Source organism: Prunus dulcis, chromosome 1 (assembly GCF_902201215.1).
Source record: "Prunus dulcis chromosome 1, ALMONDv2, whole genome shotgun sequence".
NCBI classification, from domain to species: Eukaryota; Viridiplantae; Streptophyta; class Magnoliopsida; order Rosales; family Rosaceae; genus Prunus; species Prunus dulcis.
Window position 1 is genome coordinate 8,317,014 of NC_047650.1, and position 16,006 is coordinate 8,333,019.

The window sequence follows — 16,006 nt, forward strand, 5'->3', positions numbered from 1 at the left end:
AATTAAGCCAAATTAAAATGTAAATCCAGGGAAGTGTATTTGAACATGTGAACATACTCTACCAAAGCCCCCACATACCCCAAGAAAACCCCATAATAAAATTGAGTGGCAGAAGCGAGCTGGTTACAAAAACAGTAGTGCTCATGCATTGAACTTTCTGCATATTATTATGGAGATGAAAATTAAAACTTGATTTTACTCACCAGCACCATCACCAATCTGCCAATTCCCAATTCCTCAAATCACATAATAAATGGAATTTGATTAATTCCCTTTCCATATAAACAGAATGAGAAGCCAAAAACTTAATTAATGAGTGAAAATAAAGCAAAAAAAGGAAAATAAAACAAATTATTATATCCTAAAAAAATACAGAAAGATTGAGCCGTCCAGCCAATATCACCAACACCCCTACACCATCAAAAGCCAAAGAAGCAGATCATGAGGAAGGAGATCAGAACTTGCTGCAACAAGTGGTGGACTTCGGAAATGGCATTTCCTCTACCAGTCCACCCTTCACATTTTGAGTCCAAGAAAACAACTTTCTCCACAAACTTTCTCAGAAAAAACACTTGAAAGCATGATTCTTCAACTTTCCAGGAAATTGCAGCCATAGCCCCCACCATGCTCCACCACCAAACTTGCTGTCAGCACCAGAAGAAGCCTAAGATTGTAGGCAAAAACACACACACAAAACCACAATGAGATAAAAGGTGCCCCCCTTTTTTTGAAGTATGTGGCCAAAAATAAAAATTGGGTTTATGAGCATTTTGAAAAAAAACTTGTGGGTAGGTGAGTAAATGCCAAAACAATGAGCATGAATTGTATAAAATAAAAGAAGAAGCTGAGGAGCAAATTATGAAAGACGGGTGGGGGGTGGGGGGTGGGGTGGGTTGTTGTGAGAAAGGGAAGGAAAGAAAGAACAGAGAAAAATTAAAGAAGGGTTTCCGCTTTGTTGAGCATGGAAATGTTGTCCTTTTGCCTTAAACTTAAACCCCCCCCCCCCCCCCCCCCTCTCTCTCTGGGGCCTCAAAAAAAAACTTTAATGAAACGAGATAACATTGTTTTGCTATCTCCATTTTATTACAGACTGTCACTTATAAAAATGATCAGACATGACATACCGTAATTAACCGAGAATAACAAAATAGTGCTAACACATGAAGTGCTCCTCGTCATCAACAACCTTTCCACCTTTGCTTCCCACAGAAACCCCATATTAGCTAGATTTGCGCAAGCAACCTCTGTCCTCTTCTGGTTTCCATTTATACCCTTAATCCACTACCAAAACCCCACTTATATCCCTCAAATAATGTGGAAAACCCCAACTTCATATGCATACATGTATACCCCTTTACCCTTGATACAGTTTTCCAATTTCAAATCGCTTCGATTTTTAAAAGAGTTTTTAATTGAATTTACATTAGGAGCCTCAGAGCCCGCCTGACCAAACAAGCACCACAGCCGAGGTTAAAATTTTTTCGAGAAGAACACCAAACCCTACACAAAACAGTGGTTCTTGGTCTAACATTCGTTTGTGGATTCTAGGGGGTGCCATTGCTGAGACCAAAGCAGCTAACAAGGCCTACACAAAATATAGCCTCTTTCTTCAAGAAAATGGTGGTCTAAGTTTGACCCTTTGGTCATAATAATGCGCATACTGGGGGACCCTTATAGGGGTACTTTGGTCATTTTGCAACACTTAGATGGGTGAAAAAAGAGTACCCCGGATTTTACGTATCATGTTAAAGGAAAAGTGTGTTGCTGCGGCTTAGAAAATGCGGTGTGAATTTTCCCTTTTGGGCTTCTAGGTAATTGCATGGGTGAACAATATTCATATTGAAATGAGCCAAAAATATATAAAATAAACTATAAATAAAATAAATAAAAAATTTAGGTGGCAGTAGCAAGCACATGCTTATGGCTTTTCTGGGCATCTGAAAGTTACAGAGAAGTAACTGTTGGGTCTTGCAGAGTGAATGAAGGCATTTGTACTGGACAAAGATAAAAGGGTAGGCTTATTAGCTTAGTTTGAGATGAATATGATGATGGGCCATTGGGCCCTGCACGATGATGGAAGTAGGGTGCATAATTGACAATGCTGGTTAAGGGTAGCTGAGTTTTCTTCTTCCGCTCTCAAAATCCAGGCTCAGGACTCTCATATCATAATATAGAACAGCAAGAGACAGAATGTCTGAGCAAAAGTAGGATATCAGAGAAAGAGCAATGAATTTTTCAGGGCAACAAGCAAAGAAAGGAGAAAATATGAGAGAGAGAGAGAGAGAGAGTAGGGAACTCCAAAAACCAAGACAAAGATGAATCAGGAATCTCTCATCAGAGAGCAATGAAGAAAAAGAAACTTTTGTTAACTCAATAAAAAGAAAAGAGAGAGAAGCTACTAGCTGAGCAGCTAAATCCAAAGGGTTTCGTTTTTGGAGCAACAATTGATGATTTTGGAGCAACAATTGATGATTTTGGGTGTCCTTTCCATAAGAAGCAGCACCAAACTAGAAATGCTTTCGACCTAGATGAACATCAAAAATAGCAAACGCTTTGCAAACAGCTTTTTTTCTTGGGATACCAATGAAACATTGATGACAGTGACACATTTTGGTATTCAACAAAATGGTACAAATAAAGTTTCCTCTAGATAAGTGAAAATGGCACATACCTTATTTCTCTTCCAGAAAAAATCCAAGAAAATTCTGCTTCAAAAGCCCAGAATTGTTGTTTTCAGAGGCTGCATTTGTGAACACAAGAGGCTCCGCAGAGCGAGAGAAAGAGAGAGAGGGTCATCCAAAACCATATCCATTCCATGTTTAAGAAGAGTAATATTGTAATGAAACAACAGTGTAACTTTCTTTTTCAAAGTATTGAAAAAAAGAGCTAAAGGGGTCTTGTAGCTTCTCTTTACAGTCGAAAATCAAAACTCTGACTCTCTGAGAAGTGCATCAAATCCTTTTAAATATGTATATATATAATTAGCATTTATCTTATCTTTTTCTTTGTTTTCTGTAAAGCTCAGTCTCTGAAGGTGAAGGATGATAATAAAATCATAAAGAAACGGTAAAGTTTACAGAAAGCAGGTGAGACTGTTGCTTTATCCACCTAGCCATATTTTTAAGTCTCCACGGATACATTTCAGATACCTTGATTGAATCAAAACTAATGAACCCTTCTGTCCGGAAAAACTACAAACAATGCCACCATATATCCAGCCAAGGGAGATATCGGGCCCCAACTTATGCAAGCCCAATTTCAAAATGGACTGAGCCTTTAACTTTAACTGGAGTCCACTGTGGACAAATCCCACTTTAACCCGTCGTTTGCAGAAGTGAGGTCCTTGACCGGTCCTGAGATTTTAAAAGTCTTGTGCAACACTCTTAAACTAAGGCCTCACATCATCTAATGTGAAATTTTTTTTTTTTTGGGGGCAAAATTTATCATGAATTGATGCCATAAAATAATAAAAGTAACAAGCACAACTATTTTCCATGAAGACATGCATAGTCTAGTAGTATTGTGTGATAATTTTGTTTGATTGATCATAGGTTTTTTTTATAGAAGAAAATTTCATTCATAAACCATAAAAGGCATATAAAGATAGGCACGATTACATGGGCCTCGTTAAAACCTTCATAGAAATCATAGGTTTAATAGTGCTATTTCATGAGAAATTTTTGTTATTTTGAAAAAAAAAAAAAAAAAAAAAAAGTAAAAAGGAATCCACTAAGCATTCAAGTAATGCACTCCCATTTGACTCTTAAATAAGTAAAAAAGGAATCCATTAACCATTCATGGTTCTTTTTATCTGTTACTTGTTTTATATGAAAGCGGCTACATAACACATATATCATTCATGGAGACTTTGGTTCTCATACATTGAATTGAAATAGCTGGAACTCTCACCCCCTACGCACCCTCCTCATAATTTGGAAGAAAAAAAGCAAGAAACCAGCATTAACAAGCAACTCACTTCACTTGTTATTTATTGTACACTAGACAGCAGTTCTTATACTATTATCCATGTAACAGCAAGGATAAAGTGGATATTCTACAAAATTCAAGCTGCTGCTTCATCAGCAGAGGAGACCTTCTTGAGAACATAAACAAGATCTCCAACCTTTACGACATTTCCCTTTTTCCCGGTAAGAGAGCCTTTGAAAATTAGATTCTGCCCAAAGTAGACCTGGAAATCCATTTAACATTTTGTATATAATGTAAATCACTGCATGGACATGGAGGGTGGAATACGGTTGAAAGCCTATAATTGTTACTTACTCACCTTTCCTTTCTGTTTTTGAGTTGGACGCAAGACACTATCAGACCGGATTTTCCTAAGAGTTTCATTTGGCTCAGCTCCTGCGATGCCAGTCTCTTGATTGATCGTTGGTATCTGGAAGACATGAAAGTTCATGGTTAGCTTTGGTGCCTGTTAAAAGACCATTTGTCTACCAAGTGGCTCGCTGCCAACAACGTTTGCTCCAGAGGACACTGTTTAGTTAAACAAAGTTTACATTTTGAAATGGAACTACAATATATGATTTCAAGACAAGTATTACATTGATGTTCCTATGAAAATTAGCTTGACTGTCACCACGTAGGCAAAAATTGTAGAAGGGGTAAAACTCTTAACCTTACAGCGGGAGCATAGCTTGACACCCAGGAATGCAAGCTTGTCTATTCTGATCTCTGTCCACAAGTCCTCAGAAAATGGTTCACAACCTTCAACAAGAATGCTGCGACATCCAAGTAAAAATTTGCAAGATTTAAAACTATGCATATTATCTATTTACATATATTGCTGATAACATTTTGGTACAGAGTAGTATTGGTTCCTGGAGAAGATTATTAATGCCGAGTTGCTGAAAATAAGGAGTGCAGGAAACATGGTATTGAAGAATTTGGATGCTTATTAAAGAAGACAAAAAATACAACAGGAAAACTAAATAAAGAAATTACTTGGGTCTAAAACGGTTGACTGGTATGGGTTCCTTCAAAACATTATTTAGTGCATCCATTGATCCCTGCAAAATATCCAATGACAAGAACCAAGTTGGAGCTTCTATTTGAAAGCAAAAGAAGTTACATTTTCATGTTGCAACTTGACTAACCTGAGATAATAGCATGTATGGGTACATGTCGGAGAACATGATATTGTGTCCTCGAGCATATTCAGGTTCCACAGGCCTAGTTTCTGAAGCTGCATCAGAACACAAAGCAACCAGATTAATTAGTTTTGAGTTTGGAAATATGTGCACCACATTGGATGCTATTGCATCTTCCAATTGAAGTCCTATCCGGCAATGACCTTTTACAGAACACAAAAACTCTACCTGTATTAAAGCGAACAAGTCGACTGGGTTTCCCAAGATAATCTGAAAACCATTTTGATGCATCAGCTCCTTCGTCTAATGCGGAACCAGACCACTCCCATACTGAAACCCCATTTGATACTTCTCGAGGTGCAATCAAAGAAACCTTAAGTGCATCCATGCCAGGTGCTTTTAGTACTGCAAAGTGAAGGTCGTTATTAAGTTAACAGAAAATAAATTCACCAGAACTCTCTGAATGTTGAAACATTAAGCAAAATTATGGAGGACAACTTTGTTTGGAAGTAGCGCTGCATCAGAGTGATTCTTTTTACTACAGTGACAGGTTCTACAAAAGGTGATTGGATTTTGAACTAAATTCTCCAGGGGAAAAGAAACAATGACAATAAAAGATCGAATACAACAATGTGAGCACTTTTAATCATAAGAAGGAAAATAAAGAAAAAGAAAAGAGTAAAGCTCCATTTCAACATCCAACTAGGCATAATAACTCCAGAAACAAATCCACATGTGGCAAAGTGATAATAGCAAAGGAGAAAGAAGTCGGAGTCAATTGGATGGTCACACATCTCCTGCTCAATGATAAGTTTTCTACTGCAGAAAGCACAGTTTGACCATAAATGGCATCTAAAAGAGGGAAAGACGAACTTTATAGAGAAGAAAGTTAATGTTTTTTTTACCTAGATAAGAGCTTTTAGAAGGTTCCCAACCCTCTATGAATGCCTCATCTGGCAGCTCTACCTGAACCAAAGAAAGCTTTGGTTCAACCCTTTGAGTATACGCCCTCCCCTTGTAGTTTACAACTAACCATTGCCGATCCCATCGAAATCCTGTACATCCCAAAAAAAGAAAAAAAGTAATGCAGAATATGGCTGCACTTTGCAGTCTAACCAACAATTTTCATTTGAATAATTACGAGTATTCCTTGTCACTAAATTATAGGAGGTCCATCAATAATGTAATAAAGCAGAGTAGTTTGACAAATTAAGGTTAAAAAGTAAACTTATGCAAAAATAAAAAACAACCGTGATATGCACTGTTTTTATCCTACACTTTTTATTCCAACAAAACTGAAGGCAACTCATGGATACAGATACAGAGGTACATTCCTGTAGAACAGATCCGGTTGAAGTAAGGTCGTTTTATCTTATAATTCAAGACTGGACATTTACCAAATAATAATGCAAAAAGAAAAATCCAACAATACTAAAAAAAAAAACTTTGGAAAGAAAAGAATGAATTTCATGTATAATTAAAAACAAAAAAATTAGAGGGAGAAAACTCAACTGGGCAACTCAAATATGCAAACAAATATAAATGAATAATTTGACTTAAATACTAAATGTCCATTTTTTCTAGGGGACTCAAGAAAGAAACAAAATGAATATCATCATCAATGGAAGTACAAGTAATGATGAATTGGTCATACCTGTAGGAGTGACCGATGCTTGAGAAACTGAAATTCCACGGCATGATTTTATTGGGTATATGAATATCGATGAGACTTTGGCTATGGCATCTGATTCTGATGGTAGCTGCTCCATCCTCTCTCTCTCTCAGTGTTGCTATGCACAAAATGGCCTTTTGGACTGGAAAGAGCGAGAGCTATGCTTTAAATTCAGAAAATGAACCTACCCAATTTGTTCTTATCCTGGAAATGGCCATATAGACCTGCAAGCCCAAACCTTTGAAAAGCAAGATAACAAAAGGTTGAAAATTTATTCAGTTTTGTTCATTGTATCTCTCAACTAAACAGACAAAGTTCAGCCATTCACTCTTCTCCTCCCTGCAAGTGTGAATATGACAGGCAGCTGTGCTGTTAGCCATTAATCACCCACGTCAACTTAAAGTTTTTACTCAAATATTTATATTTATCTATTGGGGGAAAAGGCCAAATTTTGCTGCTTCAATTCCATATTTTTTTTCTTTATTGTGCCAATCGAGTCTGGTAGAGTGGAAAATGAAATTTATTTATTGACTAATGATTTCAAGTTTGAATTCATATATCACTTTAATAGTATGTGTGAAAAACTTCATCATTATCCTTGTAGTTTAGATTATATCTTTTATATATTTTTTATAATAAAAAATCCTTACAGTAGGGTGAGGGCCATTAAAGGGTCGGCAAAGCATTTGACGTAAGGTTACATAAGAGCGCACCTTTAAAATATGAAGCCACACGTTAAAAATATGCAGCTATATGTTAAAAGTACGCAGCCACATGTGAAAGAATGGTTCTGCATGTTCAATGTGTTTCACTTCAATTAAAGGAAGAGATTATGAAGTCAAAGCGCCCTCTTAAGTTCTTTTTCAATCGCATCCAGTTTGGCAGGCCCTTTGTACTTTTTCTCATATGTAATGTAATCTACCCTTGGAAGCTCAAAAATTTACAGACCAATTCATTGGAAACCTCAATTGCCCAACTTGACAGATCATTTCTTTTTCATCTAATTCATGTCAAGGGTTGTTTCTTTATCTTTAAATGATTGATGAAGCAATTGGTTGGAAAAAATTATCAGCAGTGAAAGTGATGATCATGTTCATGAAATGATGATGAGAGATGACAAAATTCTCTGGTCTAAAGAGTGATGACAAAATTCTGGAAAAGAAAGTGAGCAAGCAAAAGCACAACTTAAGGTCTTTCTCTCTTTGAGAATTTCTTAAAATTTAATCACATGAAAGAAAAAGATGAAGAGGAAGATAGAATATCCAGTCAGTGGGCCCAACCCCTATCACTTGTTCAAAACATGAACGAACAACTATAGAACTACTTTTCTTTTAGAACTATCTATCCTGTAGCTGCTCCAACTGTAATAACTACCAAATGTCCTCCTACACTCAACTGCTCTCACCTCTCTCTGGACCCTTACCTTCTTCGCAAACACTTTCTTCCCTCCAAATCCACCAACCCACAACTCTTAAAAGAAACACTTTAAAGCAATCTCCTATACTCAACCAACCCACCACAACCACCTCTCCGCCAAAACTCATATCCCAATCTCGCACTCCGGCCTCATGGATCGAAACCCTTCGCTCCCAAACCCGGTCCAATCTTTTCCGAGAAGCCATTTTAACGTACATCGAAATGACTCTTTCGGGTATAGTACCCGACAACTTTGCTTTCCCGGCAGTTCTCAAGGCCGTTACAAGCCTTCAGGACTTGAATTTGGGGAAGCAGATTCATGCCCATGTCGTGAAATTTGGGTATGGATCATCTTCAGTGACCGTGGCTAATACACTTGTAAATGTGTATGGAAAATGTGGAGATATAGGAGATGCATGCAAAGTGTTCGATGGAATAATTGAGAGAGATCAAGTTTCTTGGAATTCGATGATTGCTGCTTTGTGTCGGTTTGAGGAATGGGAACTTGCTCTTGAGGCGTTTAGGTCGATGTTATTGGAGAATATGGAGCCTAGCTCCTTTACTTTGGTGAGTGTGGCACTTGCTTGTTCTAATTTGCACAAGCGTGATGGTTTGCGGCTTGGAAAGCAAGTTCATGCGTATAGTGTGAGAATGAGTGAGTGCAAAACATTTACAATCAATGCTTTATTGGCAATGTATTCTAAATTAGGAGAAGCTGAATACTCGAGAGCTTTGTTTGAGTTGTATGAGGACTGTGACATGGTTTCATGGAACACGATGATAAGTTCATTATCTCAGAATGACCAATTTATGGAAGCATTAGAGTTCTTCCGCCTTATGGTTCTTGCAGGATTTAAACCAGATGGGGTCACAGTTGCAAGTGTTCTTCCTGCCTGTTCTCATCTGGAGATGCTAGACACAGGGAAGGAAATACATGCTTATGCCTTGAGAACCAATGAATTGATTGAGAATTCTTATGTGGGTAGTGCTTTAGTTGACATGTATTGCAATTGCCGACAAGTTTCAAGTGGTCGTCGTGTTTTTAATGCTGTCTTGGAGAGGAAAATTGCACTTTGGAATGCAATGATTACTGGTTATGCACAAAATGAGTACGACAAGGAGGCCTTGAACCTGTTCCTTGAAATGTGTGCTGCCTCTGGGCTTTCTCCAAATTCTACCACAATGTCAAGTATTGTGCCAGCCAGCGTGCGGTGTGAAGCATTCTCTGATAAAGAAAGTATCCACGGTTATGTAATAAAGAGGGGTCTGGAGAAGAACAGGTATGTGCAAAATGCACTTATGGACATGTACTCCAGGATGGGGAAGACACAAATTTCAGAAACTATATTTAACAGCATGGAGGTAAGAGACATAGTGTCTTGGAACACCATGATCACTGGTTATGTTATCTGTGGACGCCATGGTGATGCACTTAATCTGATATATGACATGCAGAGAGTGAAAGAGAAAAAGAACATGAATGATAATGCTTATGATGATGAAGGAAGGGTTCCTCTTAAGCCAAATTCTATAACATTCATGACAATTCTTCCCGGTTGTGCTGCATTGGCAGCACTTGCTAAGGGGAAAGAGATTCATTCTTATGCTATTAAACATTTGCTGGCATTTGATGTTGCAGTAGGAAGTGCACTGGTTGACATGTATGCGAAATGTGGCTGCATAGATTTAGCTAGAGCTGTGTTTAATCAGATACCAATAAAGAATGTGATCACCTGGAACGTACTTATCATGGCTTATGGGATGCATGGGAGAGGGGAGGAAGCCTTAGAACTATTTAAGAATATGGTCGATGAAGGATGTCGGAATAAAGAGGTAAGACCTAATGAAGTTACTTTCATTGCACTGTTTGCAGCATGTAGCCATTCTGGGATGGTAGATGAAGGACTGAATTTGTTCCACAAAATGAAAAGTGACCATGGGGTTGAACCCGCAACAGATCATTATGCTTGTGTTGTGGATTTGCTTGGCCGGGCAGGTAATGTGGAGGAAGCATATCAACTTGTCAACACCATGCCTTCTGAGCTTGATAAAGCAGGTGCCTGGAGTAGCTTGCTTGGTGCTTGTCGAATTCATCAGAATGTAGAGATTGGGGAAATTGCAGCTAATCAACTCCTGGAGTTGGAGCCTAGTGTCGCTAGTCACTATGTTCTACTCTCAAATATATACTCATCCTCTGGGCTTTGGGATAAGGCAATGGATGTTCGGAGAAAGATGAAGGAAATGGGAGTGAAGAAAGAGCCTGGTTGTAGTTGGATTGAGTTTGGAGATGAAGTTCATAAGTTTTTGGCTGGAGATTTGTCACATCCACAAAGTGAACAGCTCCATGAATTTCTCGAAACCCTGTCAGAGAAGATGAAAAAGGAGGGTTATGTGCCTGATACTTCTTGTGTACTTCACAATGTTGATGAGGAGGAGAAAGAAACTCTACTCTGTGGGCACAGTGAAAAACTGGCACTAGCATTCGGCATTCTCAATACCCGTCCAGGGACTACCATTAGAGTTGCCAAGAACCTTAGAGTCTGTAACGACTGCCACATGGCGTCAAAGTATATCTCAAAGATACTCGACAGGGAGATCATCTTAAGAGATGTAAGAAGGTTCCATCATTTTAAAAATGGAACTTGTTCATGTGGAGATTATTGGTAAAAGAAAGGTACCTAAAATTAATTCTTCTTCAAGATTTGGTACCATATACAGCTTTGCTGATCATATGTTTCTCCATTCAAAATCTGTAGCATAAGAAAAATTGTAATTTTATTTTTAAAATTTCAAATTGTTTTGAAGCTGTGAAGTACGTGGTACAAGGAAAATTTATACAGGCAGGACACACCTGTTGAGCTTCTAATAGTTGGATGGGATATGGTATTTGTGTTGCATTCATTCGATTATAAGTTTCCAAAAGCTGTTGCATACATGTCAAGCTTTATGCTCGAGGAATCCTTTTTTACGGTCTTCGTGATAAAAATGATTATTTGAGGTACCTTGATTTTCAATCCGAGTTTTGGTTTGTGTCAATTTTCCCCTGCTTTAGCAATAATTCCCGGTTTGGATAACATCATAGAAACATAAAAAATCAACTGCACATGATTTCAGTACTAAATCCATTGCTCAAGGGTTGTTGACAAACCAAAGTAAGTTGAAATCTCAAACTTGCTTATATCAGCCGAAGCCTGGAAAGTGTTGAATGCCAAATGTTTTCCTAAACAAAATATTCTCATGGATAGAATAATATCATCTTTACAAAGTGGGGCAAGAAAAACGACAGGAACTTGAAAGAACAAAAAGTTACACAACGTCCATACTAGTAGTCTTTTTATTCAAAACACTACTCAATAACCAATTTTAGCATGTCAAAATACTACTTTTTGTTACGCTTGGCAGCACGCCTTCCGTGACCCTTCTTGGGTGGTCCTTTTCCTCGACGCTTCAACATTTCAAGCTTGGATAATCGCCTAGAAAGATGCCAAGTAGAGATGCATCAGGAATATAGTCACCAAAAACTACTTACAGTTCTGATTATACAAATCATGAAACCATCACAAGCTATATTATGGTTGCTTAATGTAGCAAAGCAGTCATGATGAAACTACACTAGATCAAAAACTAGCCTGCAAGACTCAAATGAGAGGCAGAAAAGAAAGCTGTTCAAATTTCATAATAAGTATTCAGTTGCCTATGAAGCATGCCTCACTAAGAAGTTCACTCATTTGTACAGACAGAGCAGCCAACTATGGAAGTAACATTGTACTATTAATCTTCTGCTTCCATATTCTATGAATAAAATACTAAAGTGCTGACCTTCCATTATGTAATTTTCACAACTAAGGAAATATCATGATATTCTTCGGAATTTGCAAGTTCCGTATTGAAGAAATAATACAACAGCAAAACATAAAAAGCAGACATTCAGTAGACATTAGAGGGAGGGAGGGGAAGAGAGTGTACTCTTGTTCTTCCATAGCCATGATTTTGGGGTCATCTTTCTTGATGTCATATGGGTACCACTGGGCGACTTTCTCACCAATCAACTTCTTGCGTAAAATCTTATGGGCAGATTTCTGGCCTGTTGGGTTAAGTATGTGCCCGAATATCCTCGCCCTAGCCTCAGTCACCCCAGTAGTGATTGCCGTGGACAACAGGCTCTTTAGACCACCAGTGGCCATCTCACTTCACCTCTCTAATTCAAAGAATACGCTTTCAGTTTTTGACAAAAAAAACGCTTCCAAGACCAGCCACAAGGTGAAGTTTAAATCTTTCAGAGTTACAAAACAATGTCAGGCCATTTGAGACTACCCATATTGCAAATTGACATTTTTTTAAAACACCTAGTGTGCAACTCAATCATCACCAGTGTCCTTGACATTTTACCAAACACCTCATGTGCAACTCAATCACCTACTGTGCTCATGCAAACAACAAAGCGCTATGTCAAAATCCCACACATCACTATGATATTTACTAGTTTTTTGGATTAAACAGTTATATGCAAACCATTCTCGTTATCAACTGAAACAGTACACACAGAGAGAGCGAGAGAGAGATACCTGAAAATAGGAAGGAATAGAGGCAGCTCGAGTTTGTCGCTCTTACGAGGAGAGCCTTATGTGCATAGGAATTTTGGGCCTCGGTTGGTTGGTTCCCTCTTTTAAGTTCTGAACCAAAAAGAAATGCCCATTTCCTTATTTAATTCTTTTCTAAATAGAGTTTTATTATCATTATTATTATTATAATAAAGTTCTTCTAATTTGACCACATCTAAGTTCAAGTTAGTAAGCATGGAGGGAATCACGGTCACTAACAACTTTAACCCAACATTTTGGAAGATCTAATTTTTCAAAGTGACTGATCCAGTAAATTTTTATTCCCTCCCAATTTTGTCAATTATTAGGGCCCCCTGAAAACGAGTATTTCTTCCGTGTGTCACAATTTTTTTTTTCATCACCCTCAAGTAATTCACTCTTTAATATTTGAAATTTGAGTTATTTTATACATTGCGGTTGAGAATTTACTTTTGTCACATGAAACTAATCTATGTAACATGGCTTAGTCATTAAGCATGCAAATGGCCCACAGAGTTACATAAGAACTGGCACGTTAACAATGGCCTCATTAAAACCATCTTATGAAAATCACATAGAAAAACCTAAGAAAGAGTACCACACATGCTACATTTCTACGCCTTTGGTAATCTGCACATAAATTGAAAGACCCATTAAAATAAATATAAATAAAAAATTTAATAATATAATTAGAATTTGAGAAGGAAAAAAACTCATAAGCAACTGACAAGTCTGGTCGTGTTTCTGACCCAAGAAAAGAGAAAAGGGCTTAGGTTTATTGATTTATACAAGAGTGCAATATATAATTATAATAATAATTCTAATTCTTTTGGGAATGGGTAGCGTATGGTTGTAGGAAATTTGGATGGTCAGTAGGGCCCATGTGGTAATATAGGTTTAGCTGAATACTACTTTTGGTTGCTGGATATGGCCCATATGGTAAAAGACTTTTAGCTTAGAGGAAATTGGGTTGCATACTAATACTTTGTTTTTATAAAATTTCATTGGGACCAGTGACTGCACTAGTCTCCATGTGCCTCCACCATTGCACATGCACCAGACTAACCAATGAGTCTAGACACAAAAAAACAAACACAGAACAGTCACCTCTAAAACAATTCGACGAAACCAACAAATATAAGCTAAGATAACTCATCGAAAAAGCACACCAACGCCTCTCAAGTTCTGTCAAAGAAGGCCTCCTATGTAAATATAGGTTTTTTTTTACAAAGCAAGATTTGTTCATCATGCAATGGGTTAGAACCAATGGAGCACCAAAATGAACAAACCACATTACCAAAACACAAGTAACAAACTTAAGCCAAGAGAAACTCATCTAAAGAGCACATCAACGCCTCTCAAATTTTGTGAAAGAAGGTCTCCTATGTAAACATAGTCCTTTGTACAACACGAGATTTGTTTATCATGCATTGGTTCAGAACCAATGGAACACCAAAACGAACAAAACACAAAGTAAAGAAAAACTACCATGGAGCTCCCATTCCAGCCTCTTATCCTGAAGAAGAAAACTGCAGGTGACTGAACGTTGGTCAGATGTCAGGCCCACAAATGTTCCAACCACACACTAATGGTGAGCCCTTAGAGACCCCTAGAGGCCGATCTTTTCTGCCTTATCGAGAGAGAGAGAGGGGATAAATTCCTAAGATTTTTGGCTTATTAAATCCTTTTACTCAAGTTGGGCCGAAACATAATTAGAGAGAGAGAGAGAGAGAGAGAGAGAGAGAGGATAAATTCCTAAGACTTTTGGCTTATTAAATCCTTTTACTCAAGTTGGGCCGAAACATAATTATTTGGATGAAAGGGCCCAAATTCAAATACACCTCTAACTAAATAGCAAGGCTCTTAGTTTATTTTATAGTCTGGCTAAGAAATCATCCTTTGTCTAGGATTTTCAATGTTAGGCATAAAATGTGATTAGACCTAAAAGATATTTGGGAAATTAGATAGCATTATGCTCATTAAGAACTAAAATTCGCTTTCACCTCTTTAAATGTTTGATTCATGTATGTTGTAGCCTAAGATCCAATAATTTGAAATTTAAATGCATGTTTCCTTCATCATGGACCAAATTTTTTTTACTATAGTTGTTATCACACATATGGGAGAATATAAACTAGAGACATATCATCAATTCAAGTCAAATTATTGCATGGCTTTAGAAAAACATTCTTATTTGATTATAATAAGAATTCATTTCTTGGGTCAAGTTATGATAATAAATCAAATATAGCGATCATGATAATTTGTTAACCTGTTTAATAACACGTTTAACACTCGAACCTAACAAGACACCTTTATTAAATGAGTTGGGTTTGGATTGAGCATTCTTGACACACATTTTGTATAACCTTATTATCTCTTTCTATAGTGTTTTTGAAACACTATTTTTTTGTACGATACGTAATCTTGTCTTTTCTTCTTAGTTTCAGGGTACAAAAATCTTTTAGACCACCGGATAGATTCATTTCCCACAATATAGAAATGCATTTCTATTTTCCGAATTCCATATGGATAGAAAGTCTCCCTTTTTTTTTGTATTTTAACAACTGAACATATACTTAGATAGAAGAATGTCTATGGAATATATTTCCTACATGAATATCAAATCATGAATGATGTGAATGGATGACTTGAATTCATACTGGCGATGAACATGGACAGTCTGGGATGAAGATGCATGATACATTTGAATCGTTAACCTAACAATATTGATCCCACTTGGCGGACGCCTCTGAGAGATGCCCTAAGTTTCTTTCCACACTCTCTGGGTCCATTAGAGGTTATATTCTGTTGAAAACACTGATGTATGTCCATTAATAAGATTATTTATGTTATGGAAATTTCAATTTCAGCACAAGGTGCTAATTATTACTGTTGGAGATGGTTGAATAAGGAATCAGAATTATAAAGGAACAATTCCAAAATATACTGTTCGCTTGGTTAGAAATCCAAGCGCTATAACGAATCAGAATCAAATGCTTTCGTTATTATTTTGCCAGATAGAGAGCATCCTGGAAACATGGATGTGTTGATGAATATGTATGTCTCATATATGAGTTCAATCTTGGATTTACAATATTCGAATATATTTAAGCAGTATAGCCGCGCGGATATACTTTTAAAAAATATTAAATAAGTTTAAATAGTATAGCCGCAAGGCTACACTATTTAAATATTTGAATGTGTTTAAGAAGTATAGCCATATTTAA

The 16,006-nt window shown here is 37.2% G+C and overlaps 3 protein-coding genes and 1 long non-coding RNA gene across 5 annotated transcripts; 1 reads left to right on the forward strand and 3 right to left on the reverse strand.

The window, feature by feature from the left end:
• Positions 1-242: 242 nt before the first annotated feature.
• Positions 243-2,991, reverse strand: LOC117625466. The gene is made up of 2 exons (XR_004585430.1): positions 2,672-2,991; positions 243-664 (listed from the first exon to the last, which is right to left on the reverse strand). It is a non-coding gene; the product is annotated as an uncharacterized LOC117625466 (long non-coding RNA).
• Positions 2,992-3,838: 847 nt separating this feature from the next.
• LOC117625457 (mitochondrial amidoxime reducing component 2-like) lies at positions 3,839-7,143 on the reverse strand. The gene is made up of 8 exons (XM_034357010.1): positions 6,763-7,143; positions 6,014-6,163; positions 5,337-5,513; positions 5,115-5,203; positions 4,963-5,027; positions 4,637-4,739; positions 4,286-4,396; positions 3,839-4,189 (listed from the first exon to the last, which is right to left on the reverse strand). The coding sequence occupies exons 1-8, from the start codon at positions 6,875-6,877 to the stop codon at positions 4,064-4,066; spliced, it is 936 nt and encodes a 311-aa protein (XP_034212901.1). The 5' UTR covers positions 6,878-7,143; the 3' UTR covers positions 3,839-4,063.
• A 922-nt stretch (positions 7,144-8,065) lies between these two features.
• On the forward strand, positions 8,066-11,140 carry LOC117621150 (pentatricopeptide repeat-containing protein At3g57430, chloroplastic). Of its 2 annotated transcripts, XM_034351488.1 has the most exons (2): positions 8,066-8,851; positions 9,047-11,140. In XM_034351488.1, the coding sequence occupies exons 1-2, from the start codon at positions 8,158-8,160 to the stop codon at positions 10,861-10,863; spliced, it is 2,511 nt and encodes an 836-aa protein (XP_034207379.1). In that variant the 5' UTR covers positions 8,066-8,157; the 3' UTR covers positions 10,864-11,140. The 2 variants fall into 2 exon arrangements, with proteins under 2 accessions (XP_034207379.1, XP_034207372.1); XM_034351481.1 differs by having other exon boundaries at positions 8,066-11,140.
• Positions 11,141-11,349: 209 nt separating this feature from the next.
• Positions 11,350-12,886, reverse strand: LOC117614638 (28S ribosomal protein S33, mitochondrial). Its single transcript, XM_034343518.1, has 3 exons — positions 12,762-12,886; positions 12,163-12,394; positions 11,350-11,669 (listed from the first exon to the last, which is right to left on the reverse strand). Exons 2-3 carry the CDS (start codon positions 12,378-12,380, stop codon positions 11,576-11,578), a joined length of 312 nt encoding a protein of 103 aa, XP_034199409.1. The 5' UTR covers positions 12,381-12,394; positions 12,762-12,886; the 3' UTR covers positions 11,350-11,575.
• Between the last annotated feature and the right edge of the window lie 3,120 nt (positions 12,887-16,006).

What these genes read in the sequence shown, in the direction of transcription:
- LOC117625457 (XM_034357010.1), bottom strand. Translation starts at nt 6,877, where the DNA reads ATGGAGCAGCTACCATCAGAATCAGATGCCATAGCCAAAGTCTCATCG. An exon ending in TTCTAAAAGCTCTTATCTAG is followed by an intron (nt 5,514 to 6,013) that starts GTAAAAAAAACA and finishes TTCACTTTGCAG; the next exon opens with TACTAAAAGCACCTGGCATG. An exon ending in GTCAACCGTTTTAGACCCAA is followed by an intron (nt 4,740 to 4,962) that starts GTAATTTCTTTA and finishes TGGATGTCGCAG; the next exon opens with CATTCTTGTTGAAGGTTGTG.
- LOC117621150 (XM_034351481.1), top strand. Translation starts at nt 8,158, where the DNA reads ATGTCCTCCTACACTCAACTGCTCTCACCTCTCTCTGGACCCTTACCT.
- LOC117614638 (XM_034343518.1), bottom strand. Translation starts at nt 12,380, where the DNA reads ATGGCCACTGGTGGTCTAAAGAGCCTGTTGTCCACGGCAATCACTACT. An exon ending in ATGGCTATGGAAGAACAAGA is followed by an intron (nt 11,670 to 12,162) that starts GTACACTCTCTT and finishes GCATCTTTCTAG; the next exon opens with GCGATTATCCAAGCTTGAAA.